At 52.2% G+C, this 18431-nt stretch overlaps 1 protein-coding gene across 1 annotated transcript; it reads right to left on the bottom strand.

Moving 5' to 3' along the window:
- Positions 1-470: 470 nt before the first annotated feature.
- On the bottom strand, positions 471-12764 carry LOC130045467 (CMRF35-like molecule 5). Its single transcript, XM_056138405.1, has 4 exons — positions 12386-12764; positions 11993-12113; positions 10500-10584; positions 471-539 (listed from the first exon to the last, which is right to left on the bottom strand). The coding sequence occupies exons 1-4, from the start codon at positions 12762-12764 to the stop codon at positions 471-473; spliced, it is 654 nt and encodes a 217-aa protein (XP_055994380.1).
- Positions 12765-18431: the final 5667 nt, after the last annotated feature.

The following is an 18431-nucleotide window of genomic DNA, read 5'->3' as shown; positions in this document are numbered from 1 at the left end:
AACGGAACAGCTGAGGACTGTGTCCAGAATGATCTGTTGGCCTCAGCCTCTCTGATTCCTCCCTGGACATGGCCCTGAGCAGCCTACGTAGACACGGCTCTGATATCCAGGAGGTTTCAGTTGTGTTCAGTCATGGGGAGCCCCAGGAGACGGGGGGAGCAGGAGGAAAGCCTGGGAGGGGTTGACTGTCCCAGGTGCGGGTACCCTGAGGGCACAGCTCCTGCCACCAGTCTGCCCTCAAGACCCTCTTTATCCTGAGTGATCATGGACTTGGTTTACCTGCTCACAAAGGCCTCACCTGAAGGTTCTAGAAGCCCCCAGTCCCTCCTCTCTTCCCTTCATTCTGCTGGCCTAGCAGGTCGCCTTTGTCTGCAAGTATTCAAGGATCCTGGGGGCACAAACCCAGCAGAGCCCGGGGCCCACCTTGCCTGGAGGGTGGCATTTACCGTGAAGCTGGTGCCCATGGTGGCTTAGAAGGAGCCTGCGAGAAACTTGCCCTGGTCAAACTTCCCCATGCTGCTGTCGCCTACCAGGATGGTCTGAGAGGGAGCAGAGAGAGGTTGAGGGATACCTAATACAGTCGTTTCAGGCATTCAATATTCCAATCCCACCACCAGTGTCACCTACCATCCACCAGTGTCCCCCAGTTTCCCCCAAGCCCGTCCCTTGCTACCATGAGTAAGTTCACTTCACATTTTTTATTTTGACACAAAGGCAAGAGGAATGAACAAAGCTTAGATGGGTAGGAGTCACTTTGTGGTGATTGTCCCCTAACTCTGGGGTTAGTAAAGCCACCATCTGTGGCTGTGCTGGGCTGGTTGCTGCTGGCTGAGCCTCTAGTTACTGATCAGACCCCTGAGCTGGGGGCTTCTGGGCAACTTTCCCATCAGCCTCGCTGTGACCCTGAGGGCCGACAGCGCTGTGGAATTCTGAGGCCTGGGAGTTTCAGTGTGGAGCGATGTTGGGGCTGGGCAGCTTGATGAGGGCCAGCTCTGGAGCTGAGTGGAAGGGGTGGGGGTAGACGGGGCTGCTTGGCCTTCAGGCAGAAAGCGGAATCTCCACGCCCCCATTCCAGGAGCCCTCCAAGTTCTCAGCCCGGACCAGTCTACCCGGGTGTTTAGGCAGCATCGTGTGCTTTTGGAGACTGTGCTGGGCCAGTTCTCTTTGGCAGTGCAGCCTGACCCATCACATCTCCGCTACTATTGTCATTTCTACTTAAGTTTCCAGCAGACAGACCCACACAATGCCCAGCTTCCGGCCACTCCAGCAGCACAGTGGAAAGACCTGGACCCACAAGGCCCACATCCTGCGAAGAACAGAGGCTGTGTGGGAGGGGCCTGTCTCTGTGGGGTCTTCACACCCCCAGCGGTGACCCCAGCATTACCCCGCGGCTGACACAGGACCCTGCTGTCTGCAGAGCATTCTAGAAAGGAAAGAAGTCTTTCCGCGGCCCTGAATCTTCAGACGAGTCAGAGAGAGAAAGGGCTTCAGAGGAGACGCCTCTGTACCCGTGACTCCTGCGCTGACGGAGAGACGGTTCAGCATCAAGATGGACAGAGGGAGCCAGGACACCCCTAGTGACACACACAGTGGATTCCCCTGGGGGTCAGAGCAGTTCCCGGGAAACCATGGCCCTGAGAGAGGCAGGTTCCACAGCACATGGGGCAATGGGCACCGAGCCAATGGGGACTTCAAGTTTCTGTGCAGACAGTTTATCACCAACCCAGGAAAGACCACCATGACCACTGGGAAGAGCCGCCACCCCCAGTGGTATGTGGCTGCAGCTGCTGGGGCTCCTGTCACCGGAATATATGTGTCATCTGTCACCTACCACCTGTCACCCTCCGTCCTTCATCTTTCAGAGACAGGGGCCCGGGCCCCGCCAGCCTAGTCCTGTGGGGTTGCTAACGGACAGGCTGACTTGTCTGTGTGCAGCGGGTCTGGGCTGCTGGGCAGGGGCCGTCACCACTCAGGGTTACCGCTCAGGGTCACAGTCTTGAGTCTCTGAGGTCCGTTTGGGGTCCTGGGGGTTCTTCAGCTTTTGACAGTGCAGTCGAGGATGGGAGAAAGAGGGATTGGGGGAGGCTGGTGTCCCTTGGTGGGGAGATATGGGGTCAGTCCTCATGACCTGCGTTTATGCTACTCGTTCTGGGAGGCTCCTGCATTTGTCTCCGGGCTCAGCTGCTCTCAGGAGGCCCGGAGAAGTTTTCAGTCAAGCTGGTGGTCCTTGACTGTGACTTGTGACTATAACAGTTGGTATACGTGGGACCCAAAGTGGTGGTGCCGAGGGGTGACTGTGAGTGACTGTCGGAACCGTGTAGAAACCGCTGGAGCAGGAAAGGTGGTGAGGAAAGATCGGGTGACCATCAGGGACAACAGGAGTCAGCACAGGTTCACCGTGACCATGGAGCAGTTCAGGGAAGATGACGCTGGCACGTAATGGTGCAGGATCGAGGCAGCTAAATTTACTCTGAGGTTCCGGATCAGGGTGACCATCAGACTAGGTAGGTGACTGTGTCCATGTTACGAGTCCCCCAGGCCCTGCTCTGACTTCTCCTCGGGTCCCTCTCCTGTCCTCATCAGTCACGCTGAGGGGACTGTCCTGGGGCTGGGTCCTGGCCTCATGCCCATGTGGCTACTGGGGTAGGGGAGGGATTTCTCTGCGATGCTCATGGGCTCCCCCAACCCGGGTGCTCCCGCCCTCTCTGGGCTCAGTGCTCTCTGCCCAGGTCGAGGCTGGCCTGGCCGTTAGAGCCGCCTGTGACCTGGTCTCTCGGTCTCTTTGTCCAACTCCAACCCCAGTCCCGAGCACTACCACCGTATCCACCACGACCAGCACAACCACCAATGCACCCATGACAGCGGCCACCACAGGTGAGACCATTGGCGCCCCAAGTGTGACTAGGGCCCTCTCCAACACCACGTGAGCCAGTCACATGCTCTGCTCTCTGCCGCGTCCCTCTGGGCCCACTGATCCATGGGGAGCCCCAGGACTTGTCTCTGGATCCTCAGGCTCTTCGAGTGGTGCAGTTGGGATCCCTACTTTCCTCTCTGCTCCAGCGACCCTGAATCTGAAACCAAGACGATGATGGGGTGGAAGGCACCCTCTAGGCTCCCTGGAGACCACGTCTCTGGCCCCGATCCTGGCTCTGTCCCCACCAACATCCCCCATGTCTCCTATCCTGCCCTTTGCCCGTGTCCTCTCTAATTTCCACCTCTGTCATAGGGCCCGGAGCCCAGGTTCCTCCACCTGGATCTGTTGGCAGTACTGAATTCACAGAGGTCCCATAGGAGGTGCCAATGGTCATATTGGTGGTTTGGGATTTAGCAACATTCATTAAAGTACTGTTTTATGGAATTTATATTCTATTGAGAGAATAAATGAAAAGCGCAGCATGTTTAGGAAAAAAAAGAATATCTCCTGGTTCCAGAGTGATGTAGAGCGGGGAGCACATTGGCCTTGTATGCAGTCAACTTGGGTTTGATTCCCGACCTCCCGTATGGTCCTCCAGCACTGCCAGGAGTGATTCCTGAGTGCAGAGCCAGGAGTAACCCCTGAGAATCCCTGGGTGTGATCCAGAAATCCAAGAATAAGCAAATAAAAAATTAATTTAAAAAAAGACAGAGTACTTGTGCTTCTGGGGCCGTGGCCGTGCTGGAGAGCCGCTCGCGGGGGGCAACTGGTGACCTCGGTAGGGCGTGAAGGACGGACCAGAACGCCCCCCATCCCATGAGGTTTTAGTCGCCCCCACACCCCCGGCTCATACCTGCTGTCCACAAGGCTCCCATGTGGCCGCCATCTTTCTTTCCAGAGGGAGGAGGGCGGAAGGGAGCAACACCCTTTCCCCTCTGGGCAGAAATGATTGCCTGGATTAACGCATAGTCCTTTCACTTTTCTACTCCAAGCTGCTGGGTTCTGCATTAGGTCATTGTGCTTCTGGGGCTGTGACCGTGCTGGAGAGCCGCTCGTGGGGGCAACTGGTGGCCTCGGTAGGGCGTGAAGGGCGGACCGAAAAGCCCCCCTGAGACATAAACCTGAAAGCTTTGTAACCTTTCCCACAGTGATTCAATAAAAAAAAAAAAAGACAGAGTAAACTTTGAGCACAACTATGAGTGGCCAGAGAAAAAACAAACAAAAAGCCAAAAAGAAGAGAGAACTTGCCTGGTCCTAATTTTAAAAACTGAGATATCTTTTGTAAATAACACAGTACTGTTCAGGGCTTGCCCCTGGTCTGTGCTTTGGATTCACTTCTGGTGGTGCTGGAACATGTGGGGAGGCAGGGACCAAACCAGGGTTTGGAGTATGCAGGACAAACACCCTACCTGCTATGCTATTGCTTCAGACACTATAACAGAAGTACTATAAGTTTGCCGGGTCACATGCTAATTTAATTTCACAAGACTTTATTTTTGAAGTCAGTTTTGGCTTTTACACACCAGTTTAGATATGCAGTATTTCCTTCCTTCCTTCCTTCCTTCCTTCCTTCCTTCCTTCCTTCCTTCCTTCCCTTCCCTTCCCTTCCCTTCCTTCTTTCCTTCTTTTCTTCCATCCTTTTTCCTTCCTTCCTTCAATTATTTTTTCTTTCCTTCTTTCTTTTCTCATTCCTTTATTGCTATACACCAAATAGTAATCCAAGGACCTCACACATTCAAGGCAAGTACTCTATCACTAAGCTAAATTCCCAAACTTGGTGTTTTTATTGAAAAAAATACAAGTCTTTATACATTTATATTGTCTATAATTTATATTATCAAATGATAGTAGGATTTTAAAGGATCTCAAGTTAAAATTACTTTAGATTATTTTCATTTCATGTGAATTATTTTCAGATGCATTGTTCTTTTTGATATTTAGCTCAATATTTTCATGAAATTTGACTAGATACAAATCTAATATGAGGACATACCAACACAAAAAAGTGGAAATGCAAAGAACAGAGTTAAAACCTGAATGAATAAAATAATAAATATTATTGATTCTCCTAATAAAGAGCTAGTGATGAAATAATATTCAGTGACACTGTCCTCCCATTGTTCATCGATTTGATCGAGCAAGCCCAGTAACACTGTGAGACTTGTTATTGTGTTTGGCATATCAAATACCTCACGGGTAGCTTGCCAGGCTTTGAGAATTTCCCATAAACCAAAGCCACCGCCAGAGTCTGTCACCACGGCACTGAGCCTCAGAGACTGCCCCCCGCCCCACCATGCACTTTACTTCAATGCTGTGGTTTACAGAGTTGTTCATGAAGATTTGTTACAGGCATTCAACATTCCAACACCAACCCCAACACTGCTGGCAACTTCCCTCCACCATTGTCTCCGTTTTCCCAACTAACCCCCAATCCTGTCCCCACAAAATTTATTTTATATTACTTATTGCCCATTAATGTCTAACAAAATGATAAAAAAATATTCCCTTAGAAGAAAATTAGTGAAAGTTTTTTGTATCTCATCATGAGAAGATTAAGTCCTAGTCTGAGGTTCTACTAAAATGTTATTACAATTTAAGCTCTGGTGTTAATGCTTTTGTTAGTTGAGATTGGCTGGGTTCTCCATGACCTCCCATCCCATCTGTGTGCTCCTTCTGGAGTGTCAGCATTGCAGAGTTAGAAGATGTCATGTGGCCTTGAATTTGGCCGCTCACCCAAAATATCCAGTTATTAACTAGTCAGTCTATCCTGAGTTAAATTTTTGACTGCTGAGCTCACCTGGCAGTAGGGGTGGTTCTTGGGCTCAGCTGCAGGGACTTCTGGTAGTACAGGGAGGTGTGGGGAGGTTTCCCATCCCGACTGTGAGAAGGCACAGAGCTCTCAGCCTCAGGGGCCTGAGAACCCAAGACTTCTTCTGGGTGAAGGTCACCTCACAGGGTCTGAACCTGACCAAACCCCAGACACACGGGTCCCTGGGGCTGACGTCTCAGGCCTTCTCTGAACCTGGGTGGGCAACCCCCCACCCCCATGTCCTTCCAGAAGCCCTGGCAGCCACACCCATGAGCCCCCTCAGCTGCCATGTGAACAGAGTTACTGGGGCCACCTCAGCCATTCCCAGCCCTCAGCCCTTCCGCCTGCCCCACCTGCTCCCGGTGCCCAGTGCAGGCTCCCTGAGCGTCCAGCTCTTTCCCAGCTTTCCTTCCTGCACCTGTCCCCTCCTTCCAGGACCCTCGCCACCCTCTGGAGACAGAGAGGCAGGAGGAGTGGACGTTGGTCTTTGTGCTGTCTCTGTTGCTCCCCTGACCTGACCTGGGGGTGCTCACTGTCCACCTGGCCACCCGCTGGGGGTCAGGAGCTCTGCCCCAGGGGGATCCCTGTGCAGTCCCCGCAGCTCACCCCTTCTGAGTCCACTGCACTCAGACTGGCCCACCCTCCACAGAACCTAGACACTCCATGGGAAGGAGTGGGCCCAGTGGGACCCCGGGCAGGGCCCCTTCTCCTAGGCCAGGCCCGATTCACCTGAGAGCCCGCAGAGGAGGAGCAGGAACGCAAGCGGCCACATCCTCTCACCCTGGTCTGGGGTATGGGCACAGCCCAAGCAACAGACAACATTCTAGACACAGCCCTCGGCTGTGCCACTGGGGGCAGTCCAGGGCCCAAGTCCACTTCAGCCAGTGCCCAGACCCAGCTGAGAGGCAGCTCCCGCTGGGACATTCCCTGCCTGCAGACATAGCCCAGAACCCTCCTGGGCCCAGCCCCTGCCCTGGCCTGTCCCCGCCCCCTGCAGCTTGGCCCTGGGGAGGGGCCCATCTCCCCTGGCCCTCTAGGACTGTCCACTGGGGACTTCTAGGGCTGGAGGTTGAGCAAGGGCCACGGTCACGTCTGGGTCCCAGCAAGCACAGGCCCGTGAAGCCCCACTTGAGACACAGCGGTGCCCTGATGGAGGAGAGAGGGGAGGGGACCCCCAGTTCTGTGCATCCTCTTAGGCTCCCAGTGAGGAAGGCAAAGGCTCAGGATGATAGAATCCCCGGGAAGCAGGGAGGCGAGCCTGTAAGTGAGAGGGCTGGACCTAGAGTCGGGGGCCCCCTGAGCTGGTCCCCGAGGCCTCAGGCAGGAGTGGGAGAGGTGGGGGGAGTGTGAATCAGGGTCCTCAGCCCAGGCCCCCAGACCTGAGTGAAGCTCTCACACCTTTAGCCTGTCAGAGGTGCAGAGTGAAGTGTGTGGGCGGCCACAGAGGCACTGGTGGGGGTGGGCCCCCATTTGCATGCTGGTCTGTAGCCAGAGCTCCAGGCTGGCCTGGCTGGGCCCCAACCCTGGGGAGGACCCTGAGCCCCGGGCTGTGGCTCCTGCGGTCCCAGCTCACAGGCTCAGGAGGCTGAGGGAGGGTCAAGCCCTGGTCCCCGGAACGCCCTCACCCAGCAGCCCCCAACCTGGCCTTCTGGGAGAAGCGCTTCCGGCCCAGGGTTCCCAGCACCCTGAGCCACTCCCTCACCCTAGCCATTGTGTGGGTGGAGGAGTTAGCTAGGTGCCGGCACCTCAGGGCTCACGCAGTCACTGTGCCTGTCAGCCTCTCCCCTCTCAGGTCTCCCCATTGTTTCCTGCCTCGCTTTTCCCATGTCTTGCTCCTGAAGGGTGCAAATAACCTGGGTCAGCACCTCTGACCCACACTCTGTCACCTCTCCAGGTGCTCTGTCGCTCTTCCCGGAGGCCCGCACTGCTGACACAGGTGTGGGGCGGGTCCCCCACTCAGGAAGGCACATCCAGCCCCAGGAAGCTGGGCTGAGGGGCAGACTTTGATGGCTGGGGTGCGTCTCCACAGGAACCGATCCCTGGACCACAGTTCCGGGAATAGTCGCTTCAGGCTCAGATGCTCCCTCATCCCCTTTCGCAGTCGCCCCTCCACACCCCACCTGCCCTCGCTGGAGCCCTTGCTCTGACGTTCCTTCCCACCATGGGGAGTCCCCCAATACTTCCCCAATCTCTCACAGGTCTCTGTAAGGGAAGGTGCAGGGCCGGGGGCCCAGTACAATGGGGGTCTCAGGGCCTGAGGATTGGGGTATCTGGACAGGATGACGCAAGGTCGGGGGACACAACGGAGGGAGACATGTGTGAGGAGCGTATGTCTGAGGGGGACGCGTGTAAGGAGAACATCTGAGACTCTGTGTGTGTGTGTGTGTGTGTGGTGTGCAAGTGTTCATGGTGTGAGTTGTGTTCCTGGGCAAGCTCTTGGGAGTTTGCACTTTGCTGTGCCATGAGGTCTGTGTGACTGTCACATGGCACAAAATTATATTTGTGCTATGATTTCAGGTTCAAGCATGGAGTGAGGCATGTATGTGTGTGATGTGACTGGAGTGTGTGTTTTTCTTATGGTGTGAGATGTGTGTTGTATGATTGTGTGTGGTGTCAGGAAGTCATGGCCTGTGGTGAGGAGTGTGAACCTGAGATGTGGTGTGAGAGGTGTGTGTGTGTGTTTGTGTTTGATACACCCCTTGTTTTGTAAAGATCCGCATGGTGTGAGTTACTATATTTGTGGTGTAATTTGTATGTGATATGTTTTGTGTAGTGTCAGTGTGTTTCTTTGGTGTGAGGGGTATGAATCTCTGATATTAGGTGTGTCTGTGTCTGCAACATAGTATGAAGTATGCATATCTGTGGCCTGAGGCACATGTGTGTATGGTACGAGGGTATGAGTGTCTCTTCTCTGAGCTGTTTGTGTGTCTCAGATCATAACAGAAATGTCTCTGTGGTATGAGCTGTGTGTGCACTGTGAAGTATGTATGTGAATATTTGTGGTGTGAGATGTATGTGTGTTTTTGTTGTAATGTATTTGTGTGTGTGTCTATGGTGTGAGATTGTGTGTGTGTGGTATGTCTACCGGTGTGTTTATGAGTGTGTGGTGTGAAGGGTACGTTTGTGTGTTTGTGTGTGTCTGAGATAGTATCAGGGGAGTGTTTGGGGTCTTCATCTGCTACTCCCATGTGGAGCCCCGAGACAAATACTCAGGAATCACCATGATTTTCTTATTCTTTATCTTTTTTTGCTGTTTGCTAAGGAATTACCCTCCTGTCTCTGCATGCAGGAATCACTTGAGGCAGTGCTGGGGGACCCTATGGGATGCTGGGGATGAAACTGGGTCAGCCTCATACAAGGCAAACGCCCTCCCGGCTGTACTATCACTCCAGCCCCATGATTTACATTTATTATAAAGTCAAAAGAGGGAGCTGGGGAGTGGTCAAATGGTGGGGCACACGCCCTGAGTGCAGACACCCTAAGGTCAACCCTAGTTCATATGGTCCCTGAAGACCTTCAGGAGAGACCCCTGAGACTGACAGCCAAGATGAGCACTAGCCTGAGGAGTCCACAAGCACTGCTGAGTGTGGACCCAAACCTAACCCCCCAGTCAGGCAGAGGGCAGTGAGGGCCACAGTTATCTGAGCATGCTCCCTGATGAGCATGTTCCCTTACAGCAGCCCCCCAAGGAGCAGACTCAGAGAGCCCCCAGACCTCCTGCTTCCCGGGGACCCCAATATCCTGTGTCAGTTCCCGACAGAATGGCAGGGATGGGTCCCAGGCTGGGGAAGAAAAGGTGCAGAGGATAGACTCAGCTACCCTTCACAGAGGGCCAGTGGAGGGGAGGAAGCAGAGACGCCCAGTGGGACCTGTTCTGTGGAAACTCTGTTTGGGGACATGGAAACAGGCTCTAACGGAAGCACATTGTGAATGGTGACCTCCTAGATCTGACACCAGGCAAACAGCTTCGGGCTGGCACCTAACACGCCCCTCAGCAGGTCTTGGGGAAAAGAGTTTCAGGGGCTGGTGAGATGGATGGAACAGGGCTTATGGCATTTGTTTGCATGCGGCTGACCCGGGTTCGATCCCTGGCACTCCAAATGATCCTCTGAGCCTGCCAGGAGCAATCTCTGAGCACAGAGCCAGAGGAAGCCTGAGCGCTGTGGGGTGTTGCTGGAAAACCCAATAAAAATCCCCCAAACACCAGGGAAAAAGAGTTGTTTAGGGCTAAACGAAGAATGTGAGATGGCCAGAACCTGGACAAGGGCTGGACTCATCTGCCCCAGCATGTCCTGCATTTATTGTCCAGCCCTGTTGCTCGTGAGAGGAAGGGGACATTCTCTCCTCACATATTGGAAAGGCCAGTGGGAGCCGGTTCACAGATGGACAAGAAGACACAGTTCAGTCGGGCATAGTTGTGGGCTGGGCTGGGTGCGGGTCATCTAGAGCCCCTACTTTCCACAAAAGCTGTTTCTCCTGGGTGCTGTTTCTGCTGGAAGCTGCGAACTTGTTCCAAGGGAAGAGGCCAGACGTTCTCTTCTCTGCGTCCTATGTGGGACCCTCCTGCTCCTTCACCCCATCTCTGATGACTGTGTCCCACATCAAGCAGGACCTGGAAATGCTCAGCTGTGGGCCCGCAGTGTTTCAGAGGTGGGGACCAGACCTTGCAGGGTGGGGACCCCGGCTCTGCCTGGCACCCCGATTTCTGAATCCCTCAATGCTCTGTGATTGGAGGGTCTCTGTCCGTTTCCTAGGGCCCCTCTGAGGCCAGCTTGCCCAGACGACAGCCCCCATCATGACCACCAGCAGGGGCACTTTCAGGAAGACCAGAAGCAGAAAGTGGAAACTGCTGAGCAGGGACCTGAGGGGGAAAGTGACAAGAAATGAGGCACCTCCCAGTCCTTCTCCCAAGCCCCTGGGCTCATCCCCTGCGTGAGGGCACCAGAATGTCCCCCAGGACAGCCCCTGGGCCTCAGTCGCCTGGGCCTTGCTCAGCCCAATGATCCCATCAGGAAGGGAGCACTGATGACCCCTAAGCCCCAGAACCCTGTAACTGGCCAGATTCTCCCCCCATGGCCAGGGACCCTCACGAAGTCTCTAGGGCTGACCCGGAAGAGGAAGCAGGTCTCAGTTCACCTTTTCTGAGTGATTGGGAGGAGAAAACCTCAGAACAAGGACATGTAGGGAGGGGACATGAGGGTTCTGTGGGGGATCAGGGTCCTGTCATGGGCTCACCTCTCTTCTTCTAGAAGCCTCAGAGTGGCTGAAGCTGGGGGTTCCAAGCCTGGACTTAGTTCCCCCCTCTCGGCCATGGTTGGCAGCAGAGATAGCCAAGGACAGGAGGCCAGGGATGAGACACTGCCCCATGGCTTCTGGCCACCAGGGTCGGGAATACTAGGACGACCCAATATCCATGCAGAGAAGGGGAGGGGAGAGAAAAGAGGAGAGAGGAGGGAAAAGTAGCGTAGAGGAGGGGAGGGGAGAGGAAAAGAGGGGGAGAGGAGAGTAGGGGAGATGAGGATAGGGAAGAGGAGGGTAGGAAGAGGAGGGGAGAGGAAAGGAGGGAAGGGAAGAGAAGAGGAGAGGTCGGGAGAGGAGGGTAGGGGGGCAGAGGGAGGGGAGAGGATTGGAGAGGAGGGGAGGGAAGGGAGACAAGAGGATAGAAGGGGAGAGGAGAGGTGAGGAGGGAAAAAGAGAAGGGGAGAAAAGGAGGAGGAAGGAGAGGAAGAGGGAGAGGGCATACTGGAGGGGGAGGAGGGAGAGGAGCCAAGACAGGCACAAGTGTGCCAATGACAGCTCAGACAGCACGTGACAGGCTCCTCCCTGCAGTGCTCCCACCCTTGAGAGAAGTGTCCTCCCCCAGAAGCTCAGATCATCAGCACCTCCTTTGGGAGCTCTGAGAACTCGGTGCTGCCACCGGGTCAAGGTTGAGAGTCCTGAGCTCCGGGTCCTGAGCCAGGGGAGGTCCTTGGAGAGGACACGGGCAGAGGGCAGGACAGGAGGCATGGAGGGCATGGATCGAGGGATGCTGGCAGGGACAGAGCCACAAGCAGGAACAGGTAAGAGGTCCTCCATGGGGCCCAGAGGGTACCGACATCCCATCCATGTCTTGGTTTCAGTTTTGGGATCTTTGGGGCTCAGAGAGAAGCAGGGGACCCCAGCTGGGCCCCTAGAGGAGCCTGAGAGCCCAGAGACAAGTCCTGGGGGTCCCCCATGGAGCAGTGGGCCCAGAGGGACGCGGCAGAGAGCAGAGCATGCAGCCAGCTCACATGGTGTTGGAGAGGGCCCTGGTCACCCTCGGGGCGTCTGTGGTCTCTTCTGTGGTGGCTGCTGTCGTGGGTGTGTTGGTGGTTGTGGTGGTCATTGTGAATACGGTGATGGTGGTCCGGGCTGGGGTTGGAGTTGCACAGAGAGACCAGATCACAGGCGGCTCCAGCTGCCCAGCCAGCCCTGAACTGAGCAGAGAGCGCTGAGCCCAGAGAAGGCAGGGGTACCCAGGGGTGGAAGAGCCCCAGAGCATCGCAGAGAAGCCCCTCCCCCACCTTGTACCCACATAGGTGTGAGGCCAGGACTCAGCCCAGACTGACTGATGAGGACAGAAGAGGGTCCTGGGAGAAGCCAGAGCATGGCCTGGGGGACTTGTGAAATGGACAGTTACCTACCTGGATTGATGGTCACTGTGATCGAGAAATTTAGATCAAGTTTAGTTGTCTGAATCCCGCACCAGTACGTGCCCGCGTCACGGTCCCTGAGCCGCTCTATGGTCACGGTGAACCTGCTCTGACTCTTGTCGTCCCAGATGCTCACCCGGTCCTTCCTCACCACTGGCTCTGCTCCAGTGGTTTCAACACGGTACAAACAGCCACTCCCCACCATCCCGCGGCACCACCACTTCTGGTCCCACTTATACCTGGCATCATACTGACAGGTCACAATCAAGGAGCCTCCAGCTCGACCGACAACTTCTCTGGGTCCCTTGATAACAGTTGAATCTGGAGACAAAGGCATAAGCCTATCAGCTCCCAGCACGGGCAGCGCCATCACTGGGCACGAGGACTCGCCCCATTGCTCCCCACCCAGGGACACCTGCCTCCCCCAGTCCCCCCTTCTATCCTCCCCGGAACCCCCAGGACCCTATACAGACCTCAGAGACTCAAGGCTGACCCTGAGCAGTGACGGCTCATGGCTGGCGGCCCAGATCCACTGCATATAGGCCGGGAGAGCGGATGCCCAGAGAATGGAGGAGTCGTTTCCTTAGCCCCTTTAGGATTATCCCAGAGCTCTCGGGAAAAACCCTTTCTTGAAGTTGCTCGCCATGGAACCCAGGACCTCATGTCAAAGCAAGTGCTCTGCACTGAGCAATGTCACTAGCCTCATACCAATTCTATTTTTTCTTTTTGTGTCACACCTGGTGATGCACAGGGGTTACTCCTGGCTCTGCACTCAGGAGTATTATTACTGGCGGTACTCAGGGGACGCTATGGGATCCTGAGACTCGAACCTGGATAGGCCCTGTGCAAGGCAACACCCTGCCCGCTGTGCTATCACTCCAGCCCCTCATACCAATTCTTTTTTTTTCTTTTTTTGGCATTTTGGGGTCACACCGGGTGATACACAGGGGTTACTTCTGGCTCTGTACTCAGGAATTACCCCTGGCAGTGCTCAGGGGACCATATGGGATGCTGAGAATTGAACCCGGGTTGGCCGCGTGCAAGGCAAACGCCCTACCAGCTGTGCTATTGTTCCAGCCCCATCATACCAATTCTTTTTTTTTTTTAATTTTTATTAGTGAAACACCATGAGGTACAGTTGTAGACTTACAAATTTTTGTGTTTGGGTTTCAGTTATACAACGATCGAGTACCCATCCCTCCACCAGTGCCCATTCTCTACCACCACTAATCCCAGTATCCCTCCCACCCCATCCCCCATCGCACCCTGCTTCTGTGGCAGGGCACTCTCTTTTGTTCTCTCTCTCATTTTGGGTGCTGTGGTTTGCAAAAGAGGAATTGAGTGGCAATCATGTTCGGTCTATAGTCTACTTTCAGCATGCATCTCCCATCCTGGGCGGGTCTTCCCAACACCCTTTATTTGGTGCTCCCTTCTCTATCTGAGCTGCCTTTACCCCTAGAGTATGCGGCTGGCCTCCAAGCCATGGAGTAAACCGCCTGGCATCATACCAATTCTTAACTGGGCCAAATTACTTGATTTGGTCAATATTTATATTTATAATGAAAACTGCTGATTTATTGCAATGGTAAATTTTTACTACTTGTGCTGATATAAGTTTGCTTAAAGATTTCTTTATTTTTAACCCCCTCATGCATTCAAGCTGTTTTGAATTCAGTTGGTATTACTATCTTTTATTATATAAGTTATTAATTTCTCTCACATTTAAATTGATTTCTTTTATTTCTTTGAGAATATTTCCTGGGGCCAGAGCGATAGTACAGCAGGGAGGGCATTTGTCTTGCATGCAGCCCACTTGGGTTCAATCCCCGGCTTCTCATATGGCCCCCAGCACCCCCAGTAGTAATCCCTAAGTGCAGAGCCAGGGGGGACCCCTGAGCATTGCTGGGTAAGACTCAGAAAGAAAAAAATAAGAGAATATCTCCTATACTTTCCAAAAGAAATCTTATAATTTTGTTCTGTGATTTAGTGAAGCATGGTGAAGACTAACAATTTATTCTTTGGGACCCAGAGTGATAGTATAGTGGGGAGGGTGTTTACCTTCACACAGCCAACCGGGGTTCATCCTCTACATACATATGGACCTGAGCACTACCATGTGTGATTCCTGAGTGCAGAGCCAGGCGTAACCCTTGAGCGTTGCTGGGTGCGACTCCACCAACCCCCCACCGAAAAAAAAAGATATGCTCCTTTGGGCCAGAATAATAGTGCTTCAGGCAGGGTGCTTTCCTTGCACATGGCTGGCCTGGGTTTTGACCTGCGGCATCCTGTATCCACACCAGGAGTGATCCCAGAGCACAGAGTTAAGAGTAAGCCCTGAGGGGCCAGAGTGAGAGTACAGTGGGGAGGGCTTTGACTTCCATGTGGCCAACCTGGGTTCAATCCCTGGCCCCCCATATGGTTCACTGAGCATTGCCAGTAGTAATTCCTGGGTACAGAGTATTGCCAGAGGTCACCCCAAAAGCCAAGAATAAATAAATCAATTCATTCTAAAAAAGAAAGAGTTATTCCTGACCATAGTCATGTGTGGCCAGAGATCAAAAAAACAAAAAGCAAAAAACAAAAAAGATTTTCCCCTCCACTTTCAAAATGGAGATATCTTTTGCAAAGCACCCAGTACTGCACAGGGCCTACTCCTGTCTCTGTGCTCAGGAATCAGTCTTGATGATTGATGCTTGAAACATATGGAGTGCCAGGGACCAAACTAGGGTGGGCGGTGCACAAGGAAAGCACATTAACTGCTGCATTCTTGCTTCAGACCCTACAACACAGGTGTTGTAAAGTTTCTGGGTCATGTACTAATTTAACAATAATTTATTTTTGAATTAGGTTTGGCTTTTACATACCATTTTGGATATGCAGTATTTCCTTCCTCTCTCCTCCTTTCCACCCTTCCTCCCTCTCATTCCTTCTTTCTTTCCTCATTCCTTTCTTGTTACGAGCCAAACATTATTCCCAGGACCTCACACATTCAAGGCAAGTACTCATCACTAAGCTACATCCCCAAATCTCAGTGTTTTTATTTAAAAAATATGAGTCTTAATACTTTTATATTGTCTATATTTTACATTATCCAATACTAGCCGGGTTTTAAAGGGAGCTCAAATTAAAATCATTTCAGATCATTTTTATTTCCTGTGAATGATTTTCAGGTGCATTCTTCTTTTTAATATTTAGCTCAATATTTTCATAAAATTTTGACCAGATACAAATATAACATCAAAACACAATTGCCACCATGCTCACTGCCAATCTCAATGGGCTCAGAGGAGCCTCATCCATGAGAGGATCTGCTGAAAAACCAGTCATGCGGGTTTTGTGACAGAAATCTCCAGGCTTGCACAGAGTTGGGATGGGTGATCACCCCCATCTCCCTGTTCTGGAAGCCACACCCTCAAGCTGCCTCTTGCACCAGATAAGCTCATTAATGCCCTGATCCAGACACTCACAAATAAACCTCCAAAGAGGAGGAGAGCAACATGCTGCAGAGATGCCTCCAGACCCAATGCCACCATCCAGTTAAAAATTTAACTCTAGCTGGATCACCCTAGTTAAAATCTTAGAATTCTTGGAGCATTGCCACATTTGTGGGCCATGGACACGTCACACTCTACACCACTGATGTACCAAGAGTAGCACACCACATTTGATGGAGTGTAGAGATAAGTAGTCTTGATTAAAAAAAAATTTATATTATCTCATTCTTGCTTTGGACAACCTGGCAGGCCACCGAATGTAACCTGCCCTCATGGTAGAGTCTGGCAAACTCCCCGTGGCGTACCCAATATGCCAAATACCAGTAACAATGATGGGTCTCATTTTCCTAACACTGAAAGAGCCTTGAAAGTGGCACTTTTTAGAATCTCAGGGCTAGGACGAAGGAGATGTTACTGGTGCCTGCTTGAGGCAATCGACAAACAACAGGATGATCGTGATATATATATATATATATATATATATATATATATATATATATATATTAGGATGCAAGTTTCAACCTTTAACAGCATGTTAGTAATCTCTCATAGAAGGACTCGATGGCTCCAGGGTGAAATACAACCATCTTCACACACTTTCCTCTAAGGAAACATTTTTGGGTCATTTTTAGCAGATTATTCATAGCAAGCAATCACTGTATCACTGTCATCCCGTTGGTCTTCGAATTACTCAAGTGGGCGCCAGTAAGGTCTCTATTCCTCCCAGCCCTGAGATTTTAGTAGCCTCTTCTTACTTGTCTTTTACCAACAATTGGAGGCTCTTTCAGGGTCAGGAGAATGAGACCTACTGTCATTACTGTATTTGGCATATTGAATATGCCACGGGGAGCTTGCCAGCCTCTGCCAGTGCAGGCGGGAAACTCTCAGTAGCTTGCCAGGCTCTCTGAGACGCATAAATTTATAGCAAACGAAACAAAGTAAATTATTTAGGACTTGCTTTGGTTTCAGGCTTTGGATGTTGGGGTGGAAGAATTCTAAATATGGTGGTAGGAAGGTGTAATGGTGGTGGGATTGGTGTTGGAATATTGAATGTAATAAACTATTGTAAAAATATTTATAAAAATTAAATGAACTTAAATAAAAAGCATCAGGATACACTAACACAAAAGTGATAATGTGAAGAACAGAGAATAGTACATGGATGAATAAAATTAAAAAGAATATTTTTTCTCCTGATAAAGGGCGAATGATGAAATAATATTAAAATTGGGAGTTTCCCACAAGCCAAAGCCACAGCCATGCTCTAGGCAGAGTCCCGCGCCTCAGCACTGAGCCACACAGAGAAAATTCTTCCCCCACACTTTACTTAAACACTGTGGTTTTCAGAGTTGCTCATGAAGATTTGTTCCAGGCATTCAATATTCCATACCGACCCCACTAGCACTGTCACCTTCTCTCCACCATTGTCTCCATTTTCCCAACCACCCCCCAAGCCTGTCCCCACAGCAGGCACAGAATCATTGATTTTATATTGCTTGTTACCCAAAAATAACAGAAGGATCATATACAATATTCCCTTAGAATAAAATTAGTGAATTATTTTTTGTCTCACCATGCAGATATTAAGTCTGAGGTTCTACTAAAATGTTTTTACAAGTTAAGCTCCAGTATTAATGCTTCTGCTGGTTGAGTTCTCATGCCCTCCCATCCCATCTGTGTGCTGCTGCTGGAGTGTCAGTGTTGGAGAGTCTGGAGATGTCATGTGGCCTTGAATGTGGCCACTTGCCCAGAAAACCCCAGTTTCTAAGTAGTCAGTCCAGTGGAAGTTAAAATTTTGACTGCTAAGCTCACGTGGCAGTGGGAGTGGTTCTTGGGTGTAGCTGCTGAGACTTCTAGAAGTACAGAGAGTTGTGTGGAGGTTGCCCATCCCAATTGTGAGAAGGCCCAGAGCTGTCAGCCTCAGGGGCCTGAGAACCCGAGACTTCTTCCAGGTGAAGGTCACCTCACAGAGTCTTAACCTGCCCAGACACTCAGACACACGGGTCCCTGGGGCTGACATCTCAGGCTTTCTCTGAAGCTGGATGGGCGACCCCCACCTCCATGTCCTTCCAGAAGCCCCGGGAGCCACACCCATGAGTCCCCTCAGCCGCCATGTTAGTGCAGCTACTGGAGCCACCTCAGCCGTTCCCAGCCCTCGGCCCTTCTGCCTGCCCCATCTGTTCCCAGTGCCCAGTGCAGGCTCTCTGAGTGTCCAGCATTTCCCCCACTTCCCCTCCTGCACTCCGTCCCCTCCTACTGGCCCCTCCTTACTCTCCGGGGACAGAGAGATGAGAGGAGTGGACATTGGTCTTTGAGCTGACTCTGCTGCTCCCCCTTACCTGACCTGGGGATACTCACTGTCCACCTGGCCACCTGCTGGGGGTCAGGAGCTCTGCTCTGGGCAGATCCCTGTGGAGTGTCCCCAGCTCATCCTTTCTGGGTCCACTGCACTCAGACTGGCCCATCCCCCACAAGACCTAGACATTTCAAGGAAATGGGGGTGGGCCCAGAAGGACCCAGAGCAGGGTCCCGACTTACCTGAG

This window comes from Sorex fumeus, unplaced genomic scaffold (assembly GCF_029834395.1).
Source record: "Sorex fumeus unplaced genomic scaffold, SorFum_2.1 ptg000128l, whole genome shotgun sequence".
Taxonomy (NCBI): Eukaryota; Metazoa; Chordata; class Mammalia; order Eulipotyphla; family Soricidae; genus Sorex; species Sorex fumeus.
This window is presented reverse-complemented; position numbering and strand designations above follow the sequence as displayed.